General features: G+C 39.4%; 1 protein-coding gene across 1 annotated transcript in view; it reads right to left on the bottom strand.

The window, feature by feature from the left end:
• TSEN15 (tRNA splicing endonuclease subunit 15) overlaps window positions 1-26,217 on the bottom strand; it is a 30,559-nt gene extending 4,342 nt beyond the window's left edge. Inside the window, exons 1-3 of the mRNA XM_005690969.3 lie at window positions 26,010-26,217; window positions 21,457-21,538; window positions 21,050-21,185 (exon numbers count right to left, since the gene is read on the bottom strand). Of these exons, the coding sequence (XP_005691026.3) occupies window positions 21,050-21,185; window positions 21,457-21,538; window positions 26,010-26,135 (344 nt within the window). The 5' untranslated portion in view covers window positions 26,136-26,217. The remainder of the gene's footprint in view (window positions 1-21,049; window positions 21,186-21,456; window positions 21,539-26,009) is intronic.

Here is a 27,536-nt window from a genome sequence, read left to right as displayed (position 1 = left end):
TTACACACCTAGGTGTCTGCTTCCACTGGCTTGTACTAATTTTGAGTGTCAAAGCTTTCTAAGAAAAAAAATTGTTAATAATATGTAGTAGAATGCTTCCAAGTATCTGTAGCAATTTCTTCAAAATAGCTGACAGTTGCTTGCTTTTTCTTTAACCGGCATGCATGCTAAGTTGCTTCAGTTGTGTCTGACTCTGCGACCCTATGGACTGTAGCCTGTCAAGCTCCTCTGTCCATGGGATTCTCCAGGCAAGAATACTGGAGTGGGTTGCCATGCCCACCTCCAGGGGATCTTTCCAACCCAGGGTTCAAACCTGCATCTCTTACATGTCATCACAACATTCAAATTGCTCTATCATTTGTCTCTACACCTGCCAAACTCTGCACACCTGTTTTTCTATAGCCCATGAGCTAAGAATGATCTTTATATCTTCAAATGGTACATTCTGAATGGTCATATAAGTACCTACAAAATAGCCTTGATTTTGCCACCCTGCCCATGAAGCCCAACATACTACCTGGTCCTTTAAGAAAAGTTTGTTGACCCCTACTCTACACTATGAAAAAAGTTAAGAATAAAAATTGTAAGATATGATCACCAAGTCAGTGTTCCTCTTTTTCAGTATTACATATTCAAAAGTCAGAGCCAGAGATTTCACTTCTAAGTAGGATAGAGAAGATCTCAAAAGACCACCATTCCTACGATAATAAAAAGAAAATACCTCATTTGCTTAAAAATATACCATTTTTCTTTAATGCCATAAAAGAGAGGTAAACACAAAGAGGTATAAAGCAGCTAAATTCCAATGAGAAATAAGCCCTTCCTGGGTAAACTAGAGACCAAGACACAGCCACTTCTAACCCTCAAGGGCAACTGCTAAGTCTGGTCACTGTGGCTGGAGGAGTGAGCCAGTCATAGGAAAGTGACTTCCCTGGGACCAGGAGAAAACAGCCACACTTGAACTGGTGTGGGGGACTGGAATCTTGAGGGACATCAGTCCCTCCAGTTCACCAATTCTTACTCATGGGACTTCTGCTGTGTTTAAGCAGCAGCATGAAAAGCTGGGGAAGGGACTAGAAAATGGCAGGCAAGCCCTAATCACTAGGCCCTGCTGAAGAGAGAGGCCTCATTCCATTCTCAAGACATTTGAAACCAGAACAGAACTGATCACTATAAAGCTGCAACTCAGCCGTGATTCCTCTTGACTTCTGATCTGAATGACTAAATAAGACCCTGCCTCTACCTGCCAAATAGAGGAAAGGATGAGCTCTTTGGGGGGCAGAGTCGGGGGCAGATAGGTAGCATCCACATCAGTCTATGAACCTCAGTCTCTTCTGCATACACAATGGCCAGCATCCCATGAAAAACTCAAAGCTATGTGAAGAAGGTGGAAAATATATCTACTAATCAACAGCAAAAAATCAGTACAAGAAGACCATCAGAAAACTAAGGCTGTTGAAAGACTTAGATGCTGGAGTTAAGATTCTACAATAACTACAATAAATACTATGGTATTGATAAAAAACACAGACAAAATGAGTGATAAGATGAAAAATGTAAGCAAAAGAATGAAAATTCTAAAGAAAATGAACATTCTAGAATCTAAAAATATATTTTCAAAATTACTGACTAGGCTCAATGACAGATTAGACACAACAGAAGAAAGAATTCAGTGAACCTAAAAACAGGTCACAAAAAACTTAATTGAAGTATAATACAAGGAGAACATTTTTTTTTTCTTTAAATAAAACATCAGAGGCCTTTAGTGCAATATCAGTCTAACATACATGTAAATTACAGAAAGAAAATGAGGAGAGAATAGTGTGTATCTTAGTCTGTTCAGGCGGCTATAACAAAATACCACAGCTTATAAACATCAGAAGTCTATTTCTCAGGGTTCTGAAAGCTGAAAAGTCCAAGATCAAGGCACCAGCATGGTCTCTTTCCAGTGGAGGTCCTCTTCCTGGTTCACAGCCAGAACCCTCTTACTGCATCTTCACATGGTGAAAGGGGTAAGAGACCTCTGTGAGGTCTTCTTTAAAGGCACTAATTCCATTTATGAGGGTTCTACCATCATTGATTGCTTAAGCACCTCCAAAGATCTCACCTCCTACTACCATCATCTTCTGAGCTTAAGATTTCACCATATGAAACATAGGGGACACATTTAGACTACAGCAGTGTGGAAGAAATAGTTCAGACTTTCCCAAAATTGTTGTCTCTGAATGTAAAGTGTCTCTCTTACAGAGAGCATGTAGTTGGATCTTGTTCTTCTATTTAGTCTTATAATTTGTCCTTTGATTGGAAAGTTTAATACATTCACATTTAAAATAGTATTAATATTGTTGGATTTACGTATGCCATTTTGCTATTTGTTTTGGGTGGCTCAGCTGGTAAAGAATCCGCCTGCAGTGACGAAGACCTGGGTTCGATCCCTGGGTTGGGAAGATCCCCTGGAGAAAGGAACAACTAGCCACTCCAGTATTCTGGCCTGGAGAATTCCACAGACTGTATAGTTTGTGGGGTCGCAAAGAGTTGGACACGACTGAGTGATTTTCACTTCCACTTTCTGTATATCACATGTCTTTTTTTCTCCCTCTGTTCCTCCTTTACCTCCTTCTTTTGTATTGATATTTTCTAGAATACCATTTTGATTACTTTATGCTTTTTTTAACTATACAGTTGATCTCTGAACAACACAGATTTGAACTGTGCAGGTCTATTTATCTATAGACTTTTTTTCAATAAATATGTATTCAATACTATAGTACTATGATCCCTGGTTTATTGAATCTGTGGATACAGAAGTGCAGACACAGAGGGTCATCTATAAAGTCATACTCAGATTTTCAACTATGTAGAGGACTGGCATCCCTAACCCCTGCATTGTTCAAGGGTCAGCTGTACTTTTTTGAGTTTCTTAGTGGTGGTTCTAGAGATCACACCATATGTACCTTAATTTATCACAATTTACTCAGAATAATTCTAATCCAATTTTAAAACAAATAGAGAAACTCCAATATAATTTCATTCCTTTCTCCCTCCTTTGTGCTATTATTGTCATGTATATTATGACTATATACTATAAATTCAGTACAGTGTTACATTATTACTTTATATAATCTTGTATCTTTTAAAAAGTTAAGAGGAAAAAGGATACAAAATATATTAACCTACATATTAAATATTTCTGGTATTAATATTTCTTCAAGTTACTCTCTGTCATTTCTTGCTTCTTTACAGCCCCATCCTTTGTGTTAATATTATCATCTGTATTACTTCTTAATACGCTCTAAATCTGATCTGTTGATTTTTGACAAAGGTACAAAGGCAATTCAATGAAGAAAGTCTTTTTAACAAATGATGCTATAATCTGAAGATAGTATACTTCGATGTGTACAAATAGGATTACTATAATAATCAGTGGGGTGGCATACATGAAAAGGCTTTACAAACTGACTGGCAGTCACTGAATACAGCATTTTTATCAACTATCTAAACCAGATTTCCTTCTTTGAAAACTGGGACGGCTCAGAGGTTAAAGCGTCTGCCTCCAATGCGGGAGACCGGGATTCGATCCCTGGGTCAGGAAGATCCCCTGGAGAAGGAAATGGCAATCCACTCCAGTATTCTTGCCTGGAAAATCCCATGGACGGAGAAGCCTAGTAGGTTACAGTCCATAGGGTCGCAAAGAGTCGGACACGACTGAGCGACTTCACCTTACCTTACCTTACCTTACCTTGCTCTTAAAAAACAATATCCACCTATATTGAATGGTATGATAATTAGCTAGCTTACTGCTCATATCAGAGGTTTACTTTATAAAGAGATATTTGGATGAAGCAACCATAAATATTAATCAGAAGTGTTATTACACAGCACTAATGGAAAGTGACATTCTGAAGCTACTGCAATGTACATAACTTACAAGTAAATTTCTTTAAATATCCCTAACTGGCAGGGTATGACGAAGGTGGGACACAGATGGAAGGGGAAAAAAAACAAGACAACTTTTACCTATTTTCTTTTTCTCCCAATATAACATGATTTAAATCAGAAATGTATATGTGTATGTGTGTGTGCATGAATGTGGTTTTTTCCCCTAATGTAAACTGCGTGGGAATTCTAGCTCAAATACTGAAATTTAGGATAGAAATTTCCATCTCATTCATATTTGTTTCCAGAGTTCTTTGATATAAATAGCAAAACATTTTCAGACTTACTCAAAACACCCATGTGGGAAACCCTCACATTTGAAAATTAGCTCAGAGTTGTAAAGGGGGTATTGTCTTCAGAGTTGAGGGAAATCACTGTCAAAAATGAAATGGAAGTTCCCATCTCACAGCTCTGTTTATCCTCCGTGGAAGTGTGTGGGGGGGTGGGAAATTACCAATGAATTTTCTCAGTAATAACAGAATTAAATCATTTCTCTGCCTCTGTTATTCAAAGCACTCTTGGGAAGTCTCACAAAGATTCTTGTTCAGGATCTCTTATAGTCAATGGCAATTTGTAACACATGTTTAAGGTAATGCCATCATCTTTGTCTATTTGAGAATTGTTTTATTTGTTCCCTTATGGGGTACTAATAAACTCCTAAAGATGTTTACTTTGCATTTGAGTCAATAGACTGTGCTTTCTCAATATAACAACAACAACAGGTTTCAAAGTTCTGTTTTTAAAATCACACATGATTGTAGAGATGCTGAGGATAATGAAGCATCACTAAGATACTATAGTCTCATTTAACCTCTAACAAGCTCATAGTTTGAAATCTTAATTTAGAAACCACAGAACGAAGTTTCCTTATATGCATATTTTTTAAAAGCTCAGTTCTTTGGAAAGATATTGTAGAGATGTTACATCAGACAGATCTAAAATAATAATTTAAATAATAAAACTCTTTATAGTTCATATCTGATAGAAATTCACATATGTAAAACATAACCTATGTATTAACAATAAGATCTTCAGATTTTTGAGTTCATTACATTTTAAGGGAAAAATCCCACCTAAGAAAGAGATAAATCAGTATCATAGTTGTTGATCAACAGTAACAGAATTTGATGTTTATAACAGGTTTTTCTTTCTTATAACTGTTTAGAGAGGAGCTCAGCATACTGAAAAAAGTAATTCTGAAGTTTAACAAAGCTAACTTGAGAACGTATCTGAGGCAAACACACAGAGAACATTATTTGGCTACTGCCATTTCTCCAAGCTATTTAAATTCTTTCGATAAATCTTAGCATATATATATATATATATAATTTTTTTTGGTAAGAACCCTACAATAGAGACTAAGTAATCTCTGGAAATTTGCACAAAGGGCAAAAAAGTTGAAGACAACATTAATTTTAACTTCAATCTTAATGCATCATGGGTTAAAATTATTATTAATTTCACCCCACAGAAGGCAATAAGTTCTTCTGTCCTCTTCAGTGTGGCCAAATTGATACATGCTTTAGTATTGATAAAAGACATTAACTCCCTGATCTGCCTCATTATGATATATTGAAAGGACACACCATAATGCAACTCTGAAACACAATGCAAGATTAAATTGGTGCCCACGGGGCCTTACTCATCCACAGGCTCAACCCTCAAAGTTTTAAGAATAACAGACCACCCACTAAGGGATCATGCCAATGCCTTCCTCATAAAAAATCAAGGCGGCTACAGTCTCAGGGGGGTTTACTCAACAATTAAGTGCCTGTGTGGCTATTTGTCCCAGTGGGAAGTCATTCTGCTAAAATACACTGCAAGTTTGTTTTTTGTTTTTTTCTTGAGGGTAAGCAAAAAAAAAAAATGCTATGCTAGTTGAAAGAAGCTGCCAGAATGGGTGGTTTCACCAGAGGCAGATTTCCAGCAGAGGTCGAATGAGGACACGCATCCTGATATGCAGGGCAGACAAACGCCAGAAGTCACTTCACGAGTTATTAGACTTCAGGCCTCATATAAAATAATGATCACTTAATCAATTTGTAATAAAGAATATATACTTTTGGAGAGAAGGAATATTTTTTACCGGGAAATAATAATGGAGTATCCTTCAAAAAATATGTAGCACTTCAGAATTAAATCTTATAACTAAGAACACCTTTAAAAATGTTCTAAAGGAGGATCTGTCAGTTCTAGTAACCCTTTACTCCACCATTACTGTAAGTCCTTCTTCCAAGCACTTAGGCAAAAGAAGGGCGTGTTGAGAGGTGAAGATATGGATGAAAAACAATTTAACTAAAAGGTAAGGAGTCTATTCATAGCATCAGCAGAGGGACTCTCCAGATCTGTGACTGTTCTCTCCTCAGATATAGACAGTTTCAGTTACTATGTAAAGTGTGGGAAAATCTTGCAAACAGATGAATTTTGTAGACACTCTAGTTTTTTAGAAACTCTTGTAAGGTTGCTTGGAGCAACCGTCTGTTCTTTAAGATATTATTCAGCAACTTTCTTTTGCAGAAATTGAGTCATCTCCCTCACTCATCCAACAAATACCTATTTGACACCAGATATCAGGTACTAGGCTAGGCACAGGGGAAGTATTAATAGCAATGAACAGAACAGAGTTCCTGTTTCCATCAAGGAAGTGGGAGGAAGAAGAAAGTAAATAATATATAATACACTGGGTAGCAATAAATGTGGTAATAAAAGAGGGCCACTTTGTAGGTTGCAATAGTACAGAGGGTGAGACGATAGTAGCTTATACCAGCATGATATGGTATAGCAAAAGAGGTGAGAGATGGTCAGATTTTAGGTATACTTTTAAGGCAGAAGTGACAGAATTTGTTAACAAATTAATTTGGAGGTCTGAGAACAGGTGGATTAAAACTAATCAGAGATTATCTAGCAAGGTTAATACATGAAAGTCAGTCGCTTTCCTATACACCAGCAATGAACAACTGGAATTTCAAATGAAAAACACAACACCATTTACGTTAGCATCCAAAAAGTTAAATACTTTAGGTATAAACTAAGAAAAATATACACAGGATCTGTTTAAAGAAGACTATAAAACTCTGATGAAAGAAATCACAGGAGATCTAAATAAATGGAGAAACAGTCCATATCCTTGCATAGGAAGACTCAATGTTATTAAGACGCCAATTCTTCCCATTGTGATCTATAAATTAAGCACAATCCTAATCAAAACTCTCAACTATACACCATTCTAAAAAAGGCAAAGCTACTGAGAGAGGTAAAAGTTCCGTGGCAGCCAGCAGTTCAGAGCGGGGGCAAAGGGATGACTCTATGCAGCACACGGGATTTTTAGGACAATAAAACCATTGTGTATAACGGTGGATATGTGACATTATGCATGTGTTAAAACCAGTAGACCTGTACAATAAAAACAGTGAACCTTAACGTAAAACTATGGACCTTACTTAATAATACTATATCAATATTGGTTCATTAATTACAACAAATGTACCATACTAAAGCAAGACAATAATAACTAATAAACACTGTGCTGGACTGAAACTTAAGTGGGAAGCCTCTGTACTATCCACTCAAGTTTTCTGTAAATTTAAAGTTGTTCTAAAAGATAAAGTATAGATAGATACAAAGTGATAACTATCTGCAAGGTTTCTGACCTGAGCTTCAGAATGCATAGTGTTGCCATCTATGAAAGAAGGCAAATAAAGAGCTTTTTTTTTTTTTTTAACATGCATCTATTCTTTTTCAAATTCTTTTTCCATTTAGGTTGTTACATAATATTGAGCAGAGTTTCCCATGCTTACAGTAGGTCCTTGTTGGTTATCCAATTGCTATATTCTAAGTACATAGCAGTATGTACATGTCAATCCCAAACTCCCTGACCATCCTGCCTCACAACACTTCCCCTCTGGTAACCATAGGTTAATTCTCTAAAGTTTTTGCATAGCAAAGGAAATCATAAACAAACCAAAAAGGCAACCCGGCACACAACAGACGCCTAATAAATGAATAAGCAACCTAAAATATGAGGCAGCAATATGCAATTTACTTTTTTATCTTTCCCCTCAAACAAAAAAATGCTTCTTTGACTCTAGATGGTCTATAATTCTATTAATATTCATTTATATTCATATTTAATGCTCCAAGAGAAAGTATAATTATGGATATTCAGAAAATTTTTTACTGAAAGTTATACTATTTTAGTATAAGAAGAATAAATAAAATTTTTATTTTTCCTACACATCTGTGTTTTAAAATATGGGTTTTTTCCTCTTTCCTCAAAAAAAAAAAAAACCACTGGGTACAATGGATTTAAAAATAAACAACTGGTCCATTTTTATTATTTGGGTTACTGCTATGAGAACACATAAACAGCTAATAAAATATTTTTAAAATAATTATGTCCTTTAAAAAAAGAAAAATTACTCTTTACGGGCCTTAACAACTATATTTAAAAGCTACATTAACTCCGACAAAGTAAAAAGAACTGCAGTCAGGAAGAATGCATTCTTTTGAAACACTAAAAACCTTGACAACAACATTGCAGGAAACAGGTTGATGCAGTTTAATAAGCTAAGCATCAGATTAAAAACTCACAGGATTTCTAGTCTAACTTTGGCTCTGACACTATTTTTATGTATAATGAATTTTTTCACTTCTCTTAAAGCATAAATTATATAAAGATCTCACCAAAAGAGTTCTGAGCAAATCAAATGGCAAAAGTTATTAGACTTTTAGCCTTATGGCTGCCGAACTAGCAGATAACCAATCTGGTATTTGAAATGGTAAAGGCTTTTTTTCCCCTAATTTCCAGAGTGATGTTCAGACAGGAAGATGCTAAGAAAGAGAACATTTGGAAAAACTGCCTTTCAGATAAACTGGTAGAAGGTACCCATTTTAGAGAGGTTATCACCATACATCAAAAGAAACGCCACTAATTTGTGGAAGTGGAGGGATAAAACGGTCATCGGAGAGGTTCCATCCTCACATAAGCTGTTCACTATCCTTCTCTGGCACTGAGAGAAGAGAGTCATTTATAATTTAGTCAGGTTTAAAAGGATGAATGATGGATTAGTATTACTCAGCAAGGAACTATAGCCCTTTGTAACAAAAGAGATTTATTGAGCATTAAAAAAAAACAGTATCTTAACTGTCCCTGGATCTCATAATTGTAAAAAATACTCTGCTCAGCTGTTTAAAAAAAATTATCTGCTCGGCTTTTAAAAAAAAATTATATAAAAAAACAGATAAGCTTAAAATATGGCAAATGGGGTTTGAATTTTCAGCACATCTCTCATGTTTTACTGAGGAAATTAAATTGATATGGAAATTGGAAGATGACACAGTTCTACCAGGAAAAATAAAACAAAACTGACAGCTAAAAAACACAAAAATATTTTTTTTCCCCTCACAATTTGCTATGGGTCCTTGTGTAAGTTTCTTAAGGAAGGTATTTTCCCATATACAACTACCCATAATACTAGTACTATTACAGAAGCCTATAAAACTACCTTAATTTTGTTGTAATAGACTTCATCCATTTAGGGACAACAAATATCAATGTTAGGATGGCAAGAATACTGGAGAGGGTTGCCATGCCCCCCTTCAGGGGATCTCCTGACCCAGGAGGGAACCCAGGTCTTCCACACTGCAGGCGGATTCTCTACCATCTGAGCCACCAGGGAAGGGCAATATTGTACAGCACATGGAACTCTACTTAATGTTATGTGCCAGCCTGGATGAGAGTCATGACTGGGGGAGGATGGATACATGTATATGTATGGTTGAGTCCCTTACCTGTTCATCTGAAACTACCACAGCATTGTTAATCGGCTATACTCCAATACAAAATAAAAAGCTTAAAGTTTGAAAAAAAAAAAAAGAGAAAAGCATGTTCTATCCCTGGGTTGGGAAGATCCCCTAGAGTAGGAAATGGCAACCCACTCCAGTATTCTTGCCTGGAAAATTCCATGGACAGAGGAGCCTGGAAGGCAACAGAGGACACACACACACTAATTTCATGTATAAAGTGCTTTAGAGAAAACAATGACCACAGACTGCACTTTTGCTCAAAGTACTGCATTAACTCACTGCTATTCAAACACACAGGACTCCCCTGGTGGCTCAGACGGTAAAGTGTCTGTCTACAGTGTGGGAGACCCGGGCTCCATCCCTGGTTTGGGAAGATCTCCTGGAGAAGGAAAGGGCAATCCACTCCAGTACTATTGCTTGGAAAATCCCATGGACAGAGGAGCCTGGTAGGCTACAGTCCATGGGGTCGCAAAGAGTCGGACACGAGTGAGCGACTTCACTATTCAAACACACATTTGGTCTGTGATGGAATCTGTCTGTATTCTTGCCAGAAACTACATACATAAAACCAACAGGGGCCAACCCTGGGAAAATGAGTAGGAAATGGATACAAAAACTGTCTGGGCATTCTGAGAAACTGACATAGATATAACATTAAATGTTGCCTAGAACTGTTACCTTTTAAGGAGTCACCAAATAATTGGGTTGGCCAAAAAGTTCATTGGAGGCTCTCCATTAAATTTTATTGAAAAAAACCTGAATTAACTTTTTGGCCAACCAAAACATATACACCATAAAATAAATAATGGAAAGAATAAGCTTTTCAAATATATATGCCACTCTCTCACTCAGTAGTCAAGCTGCAAGACAGTTACTACCATAGTTTTAAGGACTACGGTGAGATTATTATCACTGGGGAAATAGTTCATAACTAAGTTTAATTAACCATGAAAATGACAGAGTGTGGTCCAGTATTACAAACAAAAGATTCTAAAACTTGGGCCTTCAGTAAAGGTAACAACTAACAAGCCTTAGGTACACTGTACCCTTTGTGGATAACATGCAGTTGCACCCACTGCAACTGCCAATTCCTCTGGCTCTTGGGCTTTGTATACTACCCAAATTCCCTAGTAATAAAAATGTCATTTTAAGTTTGTGAAGAACACAAAACATTTACAATAAAGAAAAACACCACAATCAAGCAGCTAAGCAACACAGTCTAGGATAGTGGTTTACAGCTGGTGTGCTCAGGTTGATCGTACAAGTGTGTGGTAATTTACTTCTAACAACAAAGCTTCAAAGTTGGCAGGCTATATTTTAACATAAAATTAATATTCCCCATAATATATTACCATTCTCACCTACTCACATTCTACTATGCTTTCTTGGGTGAGAGTCAAAGTGGAAAGTCAATACAAACAGGTCCTGGGAACAATATACAAACTAAAGCTCTAGTATATCTATATTGCAGTTCAAAGAGAGTGGACTAGAATCATGGGTCAAGACAACAATAAAGGTGAAATAAAACTTAAAATAAAGGTTAAAACCACCAGTCAGAGCTGGGCATTAAGCATCAGTAGCTACTAAGATCACACAGAGAGGAAACCAGACATTACACGTCTCCTGATGAAAGAATGGACTACCAGCTAGAATGTGATCCAATTGCATCTAACCAAGCTGCTGGTTTCAGCTGCCAATTTGCAGAAAATACAGAGGACAGGGAAACATGTTGAAATGCACCATGAGTGAGCAATCGACAAACCCATACTACGGGAGCGTATATATGTCAAACGGCCTAGGTTCTTTAACAGAAAAATTGTGAGGAAAAGAGAAGGATAGAGGCAGAATCCACACATCAGGAGTGGGTAAACCACTAGTCTATGGATCAATCTGGATGCCCTCTGTTCTTGTAAATGAAGTTATAGGGACATAGCCACACCCATCTGTTTATATATTTGTCTAGGGCTGCTTTCCCCCTAACATGACAGAGCTAAGGAGTTGCAACAGAGACCAAACAAACAGCCAGCAAATCTCAAAATATTTACTATCTAGAGCTTTATGGATAGCTTGTTGATCTCTACGGCAGATTAACAGAGTTTTATAGGATATAACCACAAATATTTTTTAATGGAAAAATTTATGAGATACAAATAAGAAACTGCTTTATTTGTAGAAATTAAATTGATTATTAAATGTACATAAAAAAATAAAAGGGCATTACATGTCCCCTGATAAAAGAACAGACCACCAGCTATAGTCTTACTAATATGATAATAATCAAAGCCCTGATTCCAGCTGCCAATTTGCAGAAAATACAGAGGACAGGGAAACATTAAAATGCACCATGAGTATACCATCCAATAGTATAACAAAATAAAAGTTATCATCATAAAAGTAAGAATAATGGGAAAGGAAAAGGTTATGCTTAGCACAGGGCACACTGAAGGAGTTCTGAGATGGCTGGAAAGGTTTCATTTCTTGACTAGGTGGTGGTTACAAGTGTTCAAAATGTTCTCTTTGTAACGCAGCCTATGCATTTATACTGTGCTGCTTTCTGTATCTGGTTTTATTCTCCAATAAGAGATTTTAAAGTCACCAGCAAAGTAAGAAGAATGATAGCTATGAGACTTTGTTATCTACAAGGAGATTCTGGTACAATTCATTGAATCCTTTATTATCTTTTGGAAATAGTAGAGCATAAATAAAAACACCTTTTTAAGCTCAGCTTTTTAATATATGAAATTTGGATAAAACAAGAACTCTGTATACCACTAAGGGTTCTAGATCTAATGAAACAAGTGAAGGTACTCTAAAATTCTGTAACATTCTCTACCAATGCAAAATATTCTTATAACCACATGGAATAAGCTACTGCGTCATTCCCCTGCATAAAGTCCTTCCACAACACCATCCACGCAGCAGTACTTTTTAAGACCTACTTCTAGAAACCTAGGACTCAGCAGACATGCTTCAGGAGTAGGGAATCATGTATATTGTACAGATTGGACCTTGCACAAAGGTGCTAGGTAAAAGGGTGTCTGAAATCTGTTTGATGGAGCTTGCCAAACCTAAATCCTGGTGAAGACTTTTTCTGTATGTCCAAGGGAGTCCCTTTTTTCTAATTCACTCCAAAGCAAGTCATGAACTAGCTGTTCAGTTCAGTTCAGTTTCAGTTCAGTTGCTCAGTCGTGTCCAACTCTTTGCGACCCCATGAATCGCAGCACGCCAGGCCTCCCTGTCCATCACCAACTCCCGGAGTTCACTCAGACTCACGTCCATCGAGTCAGTGATGCCATCCAGCTGTCTCATCCTCTGTCATCCCCTTCTCCTCCTGCCCCCAATCCCTCCCAGCATCAGAGTGTTTTCCAATGAGTCAACTCTTCGCATGAGGTGGCCAAAGTACTGGAGTTTCAGCTTTAGCATCCTTCCTTCCTTCCCAGGGCTGATCTCCTTCAGAATGGACTGGTTGTAGGCCTGTTCAAACATCCTCCCAGATCTACCTTTTGTCAAATTTAACATCAGAAACTGTCTGAAAAGATTCTGCATCATTAAGCTAAAACATGAACAAGCACATCTTACGTCTGTATTTCCCTGGTTAATTCTTCTTCTGTGAACTGCTGTTCATTTTCTTTGCCCATATTTTTCATCTGGATTGCTTTTTCCCTCAAGTCACAGAAGTTATTTACATATTCTGATTGAATCTTTGTCAGCTATACATCAGTAAATCTCTTCTCCTAGTCTATGGAAACTTCTATATTGTCAATGGGACTATGAACTGATAACCTTCTGGAGAGCAGATTACTAATAAGCAGTAAAGATGAAGCTGTAAATGCTGTATGTCCCAGCCATTTCACCTCCAGGTTTCTCCCTTAGGGAGACTCTCATATATGAGAACAAGGATATACTTACATGGGATATTCATTACAGTATAATTTGTAACAGCAAAAAAGTATAAACAGTGATGTCCTTGAAGATGTATGTAACACTTCCTCCCTCATTTCCCACCCATCCCTCTTTTCCCATGCGTTCTATTCATTTGTTCATTAATGGCCTTAGCCCATGCCATTAGGCACCTACTCTGAACCAGATTCCATAATAGGTAGGCAGTCACTACTTCCACTTGTCTTGCTAACACATGGTTTCTTAGCACTTTCAGGAGGCTTTTCCCAGCCTTCTGGGTCCTGATACAACCTTAAGTAAAGTGCTTGTCAGTATACCCCACTACTCCTGTTATTCAATTTGTTGTTGCTGTTTAGTCGCTAAGTTGTGTCCAATTTTTTTATGACCTCATGGACTGTAGGCCACCAGGCTCCTCTGTCGATGGGATTTCCCAGGCAAGAATACTGGAGAGGGTTGCTAGTTCCTTCTCCAGGGAACCTTGCTGACCCAGGGATCAAACCCAAGTCTCTTGCATTGCAGGTGGATTCTTTAACACTGAGCCAATAGGGAAGCCCTGTTATTCAATTACCTAATAGTAAACTAAGTGGAGGTGGTCCCAAATTACTGTTAATTAAATTTCTGAACAAAGGACAACTTTATTTCCTAGATCTCATCTAACAATTATCAAAAAATGAAATAAAATTTATTTTCCAAGCCAATAATTAGAGCTAGAACATTACTTTCAAGAGAAAGTCTTAAATACCATATGGTCACCTGCATACGTGGAACTGCACACCCATACGAAAGTTCATAGACACAGAAAACAGATAGGAGGTTGCCAGAGGCAGTGGGTAAAACTGGTGAAAAGAGTTAAAAAGTATAAACTTCCAGTTATAAAATAAATAAGTCATGGGTATATAGTGTACAGCATGGTGACTATAGTTAAGAATACCATATTGCATTATTTGAAAGTGGCTAAGAAAGTAGATCTTAAGGGTTCATATCACAAGAAAAAAAAACTCTGTAATTATATACAGTGACCAATGGTACCTAGATTTACTGTGGTAATTATTTTGCAATATATACAAATATCAAATCATTATGTTGTTCCCCTGAACCTAACACAATGTTGCATAACAATTATGCCTCAGGAAAGAAATAGGCTGTCTTGATCAGCACAGTATCTCTAACACAGACCACCTCCTGACATAAGTCAATAAATATTTGCTAGGTAAAGACTAAAAAATCCAAGCAATATTGTCTGACAATAATAATTTTTAAAGTGAACCCAGGGATTTCTGTTTATAGATGGTTTATTATCAAATAAAGAGCTGTTTATTCTCTTAAATTTAAAAAAAATGTATTTTTTTAAGGTGAGTTACCTTCATAAATTCCTACCCAAATACTTTTAGGACTTGTCTTAATGCACTTCCTCCTGATACAAGACGGCCAGAGATTCAAAGTCAATAATTTTCTTTGTGTTACTAATGAAGGAAAATTCCTACATTAAACACAAATGTCTGAAATTGTACCATTACTGTTATATATGTAACATTTTATATAGAGAGTACACATGGGAGTAAAAATAGATTAAAGTTTGCCTATTACCTAAAAATATCACTCCTGTTAGAACCTGAGGAATGAAATCAAACACACAAATCTTTATTTGTTAAAAGGTTATTTGCATTCTTTGAGTTGAGAACATTTTATGCCATAGAAAGCATAATAAATCTAATGTGTACTGGGTCCCATTTGTGCTATTTTCTATATTATCATTCCACTGCCTAATATAATCATGAATATTTATATAAAAATAAGACACACAGACTAAGCTCTCTGCTTTATTAAATACAAGAGTGCAAAAATGGATTACTAAGTTAACCTTCCAACTAATTCTACTTAAAGAAGAAAACAAGCTTAAAAAGCTAGAAAAGCAATAATCACAATTAGGGAAAAACTAGAAATTAATCGGGCAAATTTATAGTTCTAGATTTATGAAATGATTTTGATTCAAACAGACTATATTCATTTTGTTTTTTAGGATTAAATATGTTAATTCTAAATGGTAGTTCCTTGTCCAAATAAATAACAATAATACTAGCTAGGATGACATTGTTACAGCAATTTAAAGACACAAAGGGAGAGTCTGAAGGAGTGAATTATTATGTCTCTTAGATAGAAGCATTATTGGAAATAAAGCTAGTTAAATTGTTGTGTATTGATTCTCAAAACACACAGAAAAATCTCACAGTAAGAAGCCTCTCAAAGAATAGTATAAATAGCCTGAAATATCGAAAGATAATTCTCGTAACAAATCACACATACCAAAAATATTTAATAGAAATCTAAAAATTAGCTTAATGTAATTTTAAGGAATACACGCAATGAAAAAATAACCAATTATGGTAGCTTTGATTTGGAAGGGATCTCACATATTATCTACTGATAACCTGTAACCTTCAATAAAAGACAAAGTGAAACTCAAGAATTGTGTGTCTCCAGTCATAAAACAAAAATCTGCACCAAGACCAGAATCCAGGCCTTCTGGCTTTAGTCCACGGTCTTTCTCCTAAATCAATATGTATTAATTCTCTATGCATTCATAGAGAATTAGGAAAAAAGCAGGTATTCATCAAAATGCTTCATGTTGGAATTTAAGGTGCTCTGCCTTCTTCCCTTTTGAATTATGGTTCTGGACTCTTGAGAGTCCCTTGGACTGCAAGGAGATCAAACCAATTAATCCTAAAGAAAATCAACCCTGAATATTCATTGGAAGGACTGCTGCTAACACTGAAGCGCCAGTACTTTGGCCACTTGATGCAAAGAGCTGACTTACTAGAAAAGACCCTGACACTGGGAAAAACTGAAGGCAAAGGAGAAGAGGGCAGCAGAGGATGAGATGGTTAGACAGCATCACTGTCTCAATGGACATGTATCTGAGCAAACTCTGGGAGATCCTAGAGGACAGAGGAGCCTGGCATGCTGCAGTTCATAGGGTCACAAAGAGTCGGACATGACTTAGTGACTGAACAATAGCTCCAAGCCCTCTTCCCTACTTATACACCCACCCAAATACACCTAGGTCTTTATCTGTCCTTTCTACCTGCCCCATAGCCTCAGAGGTTCAGGTGCTCCTCTTCCAGCTCAGGATTAATCTCTTTAACTAGTCTCCTGAATCCTCCCCTCCCCATCTCGCAAGAAACTTGGCTCCATTACTCGTTACCTTCACTCCTCAATGTTCAGCCTTTCTCTAGGACAGTTCACAGCACAGCTGGCTTATCTCAGAACAAACAAGTCAGAAAGAGAGTGCCCAACAGAAGCCACTGTTTTTTTTCCCCAAAGTATCATTGATTTACAATGTTTCAGGTATACAGCGTGTGTGTGTGTGTGTGTATGTGTGTGTTTGTGTGAGTCCCTGGGTCAGGAAGATCCCCTGGACGAGGGCATGGCAACTCACTCCAGTATTCTTGCCTGGAGAATCCCATGGACAGATGAGCCTGGCGGGCTACAGTCTTTGGGTTGCAAAGAGTCAGACATGACTGAAGAGACTGGGCACACATGTATGCTAAGTCCCTTCAGTCGTGTCGGACTCTGTGTGACCCCATAGATAGCAGCCCACCAGGCTCCGCCGTCCCTGGGATTCTCCAGGCAAGAACACTGGAGCGGGTTGCCATTTCTTTCTCCAATGCAGGAAAGTGAAAAGTGAAAGTGAAGACGCTCAGTCATGTCCGACTCTTTGCAACCCCATGGACTACAGCCCACCAGGCTCCTCTGCCCATGGGATTTTCCAGGCAAGAGTACTGGAGTGGGGTGCTATTGCCTTCTCTGACACATGTATATATGTGTGTATATATACATACACACACGCACACATATAGATAGATATGCTCTTGTCAGTTGAATGCTTACAAATATTTTCTCTTATTCCATAGGTTGTCTTTTCATTTTGTTTATGGTTTCCTTTGCTATGTAAAAGTTAAGTTTAATTAGGTCCCATTTACTTATTTTTGCCTTTGTTTCCATTGCTCTATGAGACAGATCCAAAAAATAGTGCTGTGATTTATTATGGCCTGCCTAAGTTTCTTCTGGGAGTTTTATAATACCCTGTCTCACACATAGGTCTTTAATTCATTTTAAATTTATTTTTGTATACAGTGTTAGAGAATGTTCTAATTTCTTTCTTTTATTAATAGATATAGCTGTCCAGTTTTCCCAACATTACTTATTAAAGAGACTATCTTTCCTCCATTGTATATTCTTGCCTTCTTTTGGCAGATTAATAAGTGCGTGGGTTTATTTCTACACTCCCTACTCTGTTCCATCAATCTATACGTCTGCTTTTGTGCCACTACCATACTGTTTTGATTTCTATAGCTTTGTAGTATATTCTGAAGTCATGGAACATGATTCCTCCAGCTCCATTCTTCTTTTTTAAGATTTACTCCATTTCACAAGATTTATTCAAGAATCGCTCCATTTTTCTTTCTCAAGATTACCATTGCATCAAAAAGAATAGAATACCAAGGGATAAACCTACCTACCTAAGGAGGCAAAAGACCTGTACTCTGAAAACTATAGGACACTGATGAAAGAAATCGAAAATGACACAGACAGAAAGAAAAATATACCATGTCCTTGGACAGGAAAAATCAATACTGTTAAAATGACCATATGATCCAAGGCAATTTATAGATTTAGTGCAGTCTCCATCAAATTATCAAGAGCATTTTTTACATTGGAAAAGACCCTGACGCTGGCCAAGAGTGAAAGCAAAAGAAGAAGGGGGCGGCAGAAGATGAGATGGTTAGATAGCATCACCAATTCAAGAGAAATGAGTTTGAATAAACTCTGGGGGATAGTGAAGGACAGGGGAGCCTGGCAAGCTGTAGTTCACGGGGGTCACAAAAAATTGGATAATGACTCAGGAACTGAGCAACAATTTTTCACAGAACTAGAACAAAAAATTTTCATTTGTATGGAAACACAAAAGACCCCAAATAGCCTTACATCTTCTATAATCTGATCTTAGAAGTAACATCTCATCACTTTTGCCAAGTTTTATGTATTAACAGTAAGTCAAATAGTGAAAACTATGGTATAATCACACGATGGAATGGAGACTCCCTGGTGCTCCAAGGGTTAGGACGCTATGCTTTCACTGCCGAGGACCCAGGTTTGATCACTGGTTGGGGAACTAAGATCCCACAAGCTGCTCAGTGCACAACACCCACTCCCCAACAAAAAGGCAAGTCACTAATTCCAGCCCACACTCCAGGGAAGGGAATAACACAAGTGTGACCATCAGAAGGCTGGATTACAAGAAGCCATCTTAGAAGCTGCCTGCCACAGCTTCTAAAGAAGAAAAACAGAAAAGGAGGCTTTTTAACTGGAAACCAGGTCTTCTTACGAAGCAAGCAATTGGGAAAACCTGGTACTGGCATAAGAATAAATATATTGACTAACAGAATATAAAGAGAGGCCAGAAACAAATCAAAGCATAGCTGCACAAAGATGGCATGTCAGATAATAAGGAAAGGAGGGACTATTCAGTAACCGGAGGCAGAGAAAAATGGTCATCCGACTGAAAACAAGGTCCCTAGCCTCCCTCTCATAGCATTAAAATGAGCAACTTCAAAACTCTTAGTGAAAATACAGGTGAACTTCTTTTAAATCTTTACTTAGGAAATAGCTCTTATATTAGATATACAGTGAAAGTGAAAGTGAAGTCGCTCAGTCTTGTCCTACTCTTTGCGACCCCGTAGCCCACCAGGCTCCTCCGTCCATGGGATTCTCCAGGCAAGAATACTGGAGTGGGTTGCCATTTCCTTCTCCAGGGGAAGCTTCCTGACCCAGGGATCGAACCAAGGTCTCCCGCATTGCAGGCAGATGCTTTAACCTCTGAGCCACCAGGGAATATATTAGATCTTTATATATTAGATATCTTTATACATTAAATATAAAGATATTGATTATTAAAATTAATAAATATGATTATATTCAAATTAAAAACTGTTATTCATCAAAAGATACCTGAAAGACAGATTTTTAAAGTTGGGAAGCACAACCAAAAGGATTACTATCAAGAATATATAAAGAACTCCTAGGAGTCAATGAGGAAACTACAAATAACCCAATAGGTAAAGGATGTGAAAATGCATTTTTCAAGAGAGGAAAAAATACATATATACATAAATGTTCAATATCAGAGACCTGCAAATTAAGACCACAATTAGACGAGCCATTCAACTGACAACAACTGAAAAGTCAGAGAACAGTAAATGTCAGAGACCATACAGCTTCCAAAGATCTTATTTACTGTGCAGGGGAAAGTAAACTGAGGCAACCACTTTGGAAAATAGTTTGAAACTATCCCCTGAAGTCAAACATGAGCAACACTCCATCCTCAGGAGAGATGTGAAAACTATGGTATAATCACATGATGGAATGCTATACAGCAGCCCACCCTCCTGGCCAAAAGACACCATAATATAACCTGAACAATATAAAGCAAGCCTCAAAAGATTACATGCCTTTTCATAAAGTTAAAAATATCTAAAATGAAGCCACTCCCAAAGAGCATGAAAAATTCAGTAACATTTTACAGTAAATAAACACTTGTTCAACACTCATATTTAACTTAGTTCTCAAATTACCAAGAATAAAGCCATGATTCCTATACCCCAAATTCCTTTTAAAATATATTGTTGCTGCTGTTTAGTCACTAAGTCATGTCTGACTCTTTGCGATCCCATGGACTGTAGCCTACCAGGATTCTCTTTGGCCATGGGATTTTCTAGGCAAGAATAATGGAGGGGGTTGCCATTTCCTCCAGAGGATCTTCCTGACCCAGGGATGGAACCCGTGTCTCCTGTACTACAGGCAGATACTTTACCCCTGATCTACCAGGGAAGCCTTTAAAATATATTACTAACTCTAATTTAAGGATTCCTAGTGTTTTATGCTGGAGAAGGAAATGGCAACCCACTCCTGTGTTCTTGCCTGGAGAATCCCAGAGATGGGGGAGCTTGGTCAGCTGCCGCCCATGGGGTCGCAAAGAGTCGGACACGACAGAAGCTACTTAGCAGCAGCAGCAGCAGTGCTTTATGCTGGAGAAGGCAATGGCAACCCACTCCAGTACTCTTGCCTGGAAAATCCTATGGACAGAGGAGCCTGGTAGGCTGTAGTCCATGGGGTTGCGAAGAGTCGGACACGACTGAGCGACTTCACTTTCACGCATTGGAGAAGGAAATGGCAACCCACTCCAGTGTTCTTGCCTGAAGAATCCCAGGGACGGGGGAGCCTGGTGGGCTGCCGTCTATGGGGTCGCACAGAGTTGGACACGACTGAAGTGACTTAGCAGCAGCAGCAGCAGCGCTTTATGCAGGAAAGGAACTAACCTGCTAAACAAAAATCAAAATCAGCTGCCCACCTGTTATGGCTGAGGGAAGCACTGATGGGTGTAGGTACCACAGTCTGTAACCCTTCTCCTTCTATCTCAGTACCAAGAAGGCAGATGAGCTGGAGATCTGGTAGTCCCACACAGTTTACTTCATGCCAGCTTTTACCTGGAAGTGTATCATCGAATGGACAACAATATTTATTAAAATAATAAAAGGTCTAAACATCTACCTAATACTCAGCTGAGCAAATATCACTTATAATACTATGTCCCTTTATCTTTCTAGTATTTTCTGTTACTCATAATTCCCAGTGTTAATGAATAAAGAAATCACAACACTGACAAAATTAACAGCAAATGCATAAATGCTATATTCCGACCCAATTCATTCCCCCAGGACAGCCCCAATAACAAACAATAATAAACAAATTACTTACTCTCCATGAGGTCCAGGTAAACCAAGAACGCTATATAAACTTGGGTGGCATCTCCTATATCTAATTCCATCATTTCTAAATACTGAAAATCAAAATGCAATTGTCAAAGAGAGAAGGAAGAATCTCTTAGCATTTTCTTTCAATTAACAACTAGTCAATACATAATGTATAAGACTCTCTTAAAGGTACAGTGGGAGTTACTTGGCAATTAAGCCCTAACCCCTATCTCTTAAAAAAAATTATGGATTGCTAGGGTTAAACACATACACACTTGCAATTGCAGATAAATAATATGTTATAGTAAGTGGCTAAAAACCAAGGGAATGGAAAAAAAAAAAAATGACACAAGAGGTCAAAGGAGCTGCACTCAGGTGGCTTGGCTGGTAAATGTTTCCTGGCAGAAGTGGGATGCAAACTGGGTCCAGAAGGACATGTATGAATTGAGCAAACAGAGAAAGAGTGACAGTGTGAGTAATCATATGAAAGTGGAAACAAGTAACATGGATTCAAGGGCCTAGAAAGAAACCTACCTGCCAGGAGTAGAGACATCTTAATAGGACTTTTGTCGGGGCAGGTTAGCGGGAGCCTCTGATTCCCTGGTCTCATTTGCTAGTGGAGAAGCTGTGCTAGAAGAGCATTCCTGGCCCCTCTCCCCAGCCCTGCTCACTCAAGAGTAGGGAATTCGTTAACTGTTGAGTTTCAAAGAAAGGATCAAGGAAGCTGCTGCGGCTTTCAGACTCGTTGGTCAGCACAGAGTGAACATTCCTCAGGGCCTGCCCCTGCAAGAGAGTCCTGGGGTATTGCAGCTCTGTCAATGACTAGGTGGGTGCGGAGCAGGGTCAATGCAGAGGGGAGGCATCTGCAGACCCACCTGGGTGTACTAAAGTCACAGTTTCCATCAGCATCCACCAAAGTGTGTACAGACGCAGGAAAAGAGGAGTGCTACTAATTGTCCTCCTCAACCTCACATGAGTTTGGAAATGACACCGAAAAAGCAACTGGAGACCAGGGGGCGAGGTCTTGATGGCCAGGGTAAAAGTATGAATTTTACCCTTCAGGAAATTCTCTAAATATGAGAATTACATAACAAAAGTGCTGCTTAAGGATGATAAATCTAATCCTATGTTATTGAATTGACCTAAGCCATTGACTGTGTGGATCACAATAAATTGTGGAAAATTCTGAGAGAGATGGGAATACCAGACCACCTGACCTGCATCTTGAGAAACCTATATGCAGGTCAGGAAGCAACAGTTAGAACTGGACATGGAAAAACAGACTGGTTCCAAATAGGAAAAGGAGTATGTCAAGGCTGTATATTGTCACCCTGCTTATTTAACTTATATGCAGAGTACATCATGAGAAACGCTGGACTGGAAGAAACACAAGCTGGAATCAAGATTGCCGGGAGAAATATCAATAACCTCAAATATGCAGATGACACTACCCTTATGGCAGAAAGTGAAGAGGAACTACAAAGCCTCTTGATGAAAGTGAAAGAAGAGAGTGAAAAAACTGGCTTAAAGCTCAACATCAGAAAACAAAGATCATGGCATCTGGTCCCATCACTTCATGGCAAATAGATGGGGAAACAGTGGAAACAATGTCAGAGTACGTTTTTGGGGGCTCCAAAATCACTGCAGATGGTGATTGCAGCCATGAAATTAAAAGACACTTACTCCTTGGAAGAAAAGTTATGACCAACCTAGATAGCATATTCAAAAGCAGAGACATTTCTTTGCCGAATAAGGTCTGTCTAGTCAAGGCTATGGTTTTTCCAGTAGTCACGTATGGATGTGAGAGTTGGACTGCGAAGAAGGCTGAGCGCTGAAGAATTGATGCTTTGGAACTGTGGTGTTGGAGAAGACTCTTGAGAGTCCCTTGGACTGCAAGGAGATCCAACCAGTCCATTCTGAAGGAGATCAGCCCTGGGATTTCTTTGGAAGGAATGATGCTAAAGCTGAAACTCCAATACTTTGGCCACCTCATGCGAAGAGTTGACTCATTGGAAAAGACTTTGATGCTGGGAGGGACTGGGGGCAGGAGGAGCAGGGGACGACAGAGGATGAGATGGCTGGATGGCATCACTGACTCGATGGACGTTAATCTGAGTGAACTCCGGGAGTTGGTGATGGATAGGGAGGCCTGGCGTGCTGCGATTCATGGGTTCGCAAAGAGTCAGACATGACTGAGCGACTGAACTGAACTGAACTGAAGTTGACTATGCCAAAGCCTTTGACTGTGTGCATCACAACAAACTGTGGAAAATTCTGAAAGAGATGCGAATACCAGACCACCTGACCTGCCTCTTGAGAAACCTATATGCAGGTCAGGAAGCAACAGTTAGAACTGGACATGGAACAACAGACTGGTTCCAAATAGGAAAAGGAGTATGTCAAGGCTGTATATTGTCACCCTGCTTATTTAACTTATATGCAGAATACATCATGAGAAATGCTGGGCTGGAAGAAGCACAAGCTGGGATCAAGATTGCCAGGAGAAATATCAGCAACCTCAGATATGCGGATGACACCACCCTTATGGCAGAAAGTGAAGAGGAACTACAAAGCCTCTTGATGAAAGTGAAAGAGGAGAGTGAAAAAGTTGGCTTAAAGCTCAACATTCAGAAAACGAAGATCATGGCATCCGGTCCCATCACTTCATGGGAAATAGATGGGGAAACAGTGGAAACAGTGTCAGACTTTATTTTTGGGGGCTCCAAAATCACTGCAGATGGTGACTGCAGCCATGAAATTAAAAGACGCTTACTCCTTGAAAGAAAAGTTATGACCAACCTAGATAGCATATTCAAAAGCAGAGACATTACTTTGCCGACTAAGGTCCGTCTAGTCAAGGCTATGCTTTTTCCAGTGGTCATGTATGGATGTGAGAGTTGGGACTGTGAAGAAAGCTGAGCGTTGAAGAATTGATGCTTTTGAACTGTGGTGTTGGAGAAGACTCTTGCAAGTCCCTTGGACTGCAAGGAGATCCAACCAGTCCATCCTAAAGGAGATCAGTCCTAGGTGTTCATTGGAAGGACTGATGCTAAAGCTGAAACTCCAATACTTTGGCCACCTCATGCGAAGAGCTGACTCATTGGAAAAGAGCCTGATGCTGGGAGGGATTGGGGGCAGGAGGAGAAGGGGACGACAGAGGATGAGGCTGGATGGCATCACCGACTCGATGCACGTGAGTTTGGGTAAACTATGGGAGTTGGTGATGGACAGGGAGGCCTGGCGAGCTACGATTCATGGGGTCACAAAGAATCCGACACGAGCGAGCAACTGAACTGAAGTAATTTTCAAACTGAATAATGCAAATGCAGAACTGAAAATCAAACCACTAATATCTTTTCTTTTTTTTAAGCTCAATTAGATCCTTCAAGAAAAAAAAACGAAAGAAAAGATTTGATGGTTCGAGCCTGTAGAGCGTTTGACTTTAAGGAAAAAAAAAAAAACCTCCAAGTATGAAAATTAAATAGTAACATCATATCTAGAAATAGCTTTTAAAACTTATTATTGGTGTTTTATTTTAAATATTTAGGTAGTGGCTACCATAGGTTAAGTGCTTTACTAATATTAACTGACTTAATCCTCTAACAACCCGATAAACTTAGTACTATTCTTATCTCCATTTTACAGAAGAGAAAACTGAGGAACAATGAGATAAAACATTTTTTTTCCGACACCCCCCCCCCAAAAAAAAGAAAAATCACAAAGCTGATGACAGAACCAGGATTCAAACTCAGGCAGTCTGAATGTATGCTCCTGACCACCATGCTCCTTCTCCATACTTTGGTTCTTTGATGGCACTGAATAATATCTCCATGTTATCGTTTGTTTTTCTCACCCTGAGACGGTGTAAGGGGATCAGAGCAGAAGGATAAAATCAAGCAAGAGAAGATGAAAAGATCTTCCATTTTCTCCTTTTCTGGGATGTTTGTAGATCATTATCTATGAAATACTGCTCTCCTGCAGAAGACTGCAATTCTATTCAAACAACTAGACCAAAGTACGTAGTCTCTGAGATTTCTGCAAAACTCATATCCATTCACTGTTCATTCATTGCTTGGGCCATAGCTGGTAAAAGGCAGCAATTTGCCAACAGAGGCAAATGAGGACTGTGCCTAAAACTTTGACCATAGTAGACTACTACAGCTTACTCGAGGCCCACGAACTGGGAAAAGTTCGTGGGTTCCGCTTGGTTACTATGAGGATTAAATGAGACCATCCCCAAGAAAGACGCTAAACAGCAAAACTGAGATTAATGGTGTGGCTGTAATCTGGCGATGTTCCCTCCAGTTAAGAACGGTCCGAGGGAGGCGAGGTGAAAGGGGGCGGTGTCAGAACAATAGTTTAACTCATTGAAACAAACAAAAACAATGTTGCCTGCAGCGGGCCTTGAGCAAAAAGAATCCCCTTTCCGTGAGGTTCGCGGGAAAACTGCGATCCCATTGGGTGGGGAGTCAAGGGCCCAAGGGGGAGCACGGCCCGGGGGTCCCGCCTTGGGTACAGGCCTGGGCAGGGCGCCCTGCTCCTCTCGCGCCTGCTAACCTTAGGGTGCGTGCCCATCCAGGCGTCCTCGGGGGCCCACGGGTGGGCGCTGCCGCCGCCGCGATTGTCGCCCGGGCGCTCATCGCCGCAGCCCGCGGTCGGCTGGGACTCGCCGCGCTCCTCCATGCCCGGCCGTGCGGCGCGCCCGTGGTGCACCGCGCCGTGCTCTCCGCGCCCGGCCAGAAGCAGAGACTCGCGCGTCTGGGTTCCGCCTCCGCGTCGTGTGTTGCGCCGGCGCGGGAGAGCTCAGGTGCTGGGAGGATCCGCCCTCAGACCAACAGAACTTTAACCTGAGCGAACGCCCTCCCGTCTCCGTCTGAGCTTATTCAGATGTGGGTGGGTGCTAGCGTGAAGAAGGATCAGAAGCTCTTAATTCTCCTTACATCCGCGCCGTTTACAACTCTATTGAGAAAATGGGGGCTCCTTAAGGCCTCTTTGCCCTGACGTGTCAGCTTAAAGTGTGGAAGTGGATGAGATCTCCAGAGAAGAAAGCGGAAAGGAGAGAGACCGGAGTTTCAAGAACCGTATTTTTAGGGTGAACCGACCGTTTAGGATTAGAGGAACAAGAGTAAACACGAGTTGTTGAATGTAAACACGAGTGGTTAGAAAAGTAGGAGGAAACCAGCATAAGCATGTGACGTGGAAGTCAAGAAGGCTGAGCAGTTTCAGACAGGCAGTGTAGGACATTTTAAGCATTTATGGATTTACTGTGAGTGAAATAGGAGGACGCTAGAAGTTCCCGTTATGTTTTCTGTGTCCCTCTGCCTGAAATGCTGAGACTAGATCTTAGGGGTCAAGCGTGGAAGCAAGGACTGCTTAGGAGGTATTGCGTTAACCAAGGCATGAAATGACTCTCTCAAGAGTCAAAGTGCCAGACAGGGATAGAACTTCTGCTTCCAAATATGACAGACTGAGATTATACCCCAGAAGAAAACATCTATAAAAATTGGACATAATACAAAAATAGAAACTAGATATTAGGACAAATACCTCAAAGAACATAATACAAAAATAGGTATTCCAGAATACCCTGGAATGTGAACAGAAGCACCCTGAGCCTAGTCAGGAGGGCAAGCTTGCTTGTAGGGCAATGAAGCACCACAAGGAAGGTTTCCCTTTTCTTGGAGTTAGCTTGAGCTAAATGCAGAAGAGCCAAGTTATTGGAAAAGACCCAGATGCTGGGAAGGATTGAAGGCAAGAGGAGAAGAGGACTGCAGAGGATGAGTTGGTTAGACAGCATCACCAACACAATGGACATGAGTTTGAGCAAACTCTGGAAGATAGTGGAGGACAGAGAAATCAGGTGTGCTGCAGTCCACTGGGTTCCAAGGGTCCAACAGGACTTAGCAACTGAACAACAAAAATACAGCACAGGCTGGGAGGCAGGCTCTTCAGCAGCAGGGGCACATGTGGGAAAACTCTGTTTTTCTTATCTGTAGAAGCAAAAAGTGAAGCCAGGAAACATTGAAAGCTGAAGAGATCAAGAAATCCCCAAAGGGTAGGAGCCAGAGAGAGAGGATCCCCAAA

Source organism: Capra hircus, chromosome 16 (assembly GCF_001704415.2).
Source record: "Capra hircus breed San Clemente chromosome 16, ASM170441v1, whole genome shotgun sequence".
NCBI lineage: Eukaryota > Metazoa > Chordata > Mammalia > Artiodactyla > Bovidae > Capra > Capra hircus.
Note: the sequence above shows the minus strand (reverse complement) of the source record. Positions and strands in the feature narration are given on the sequence as shown.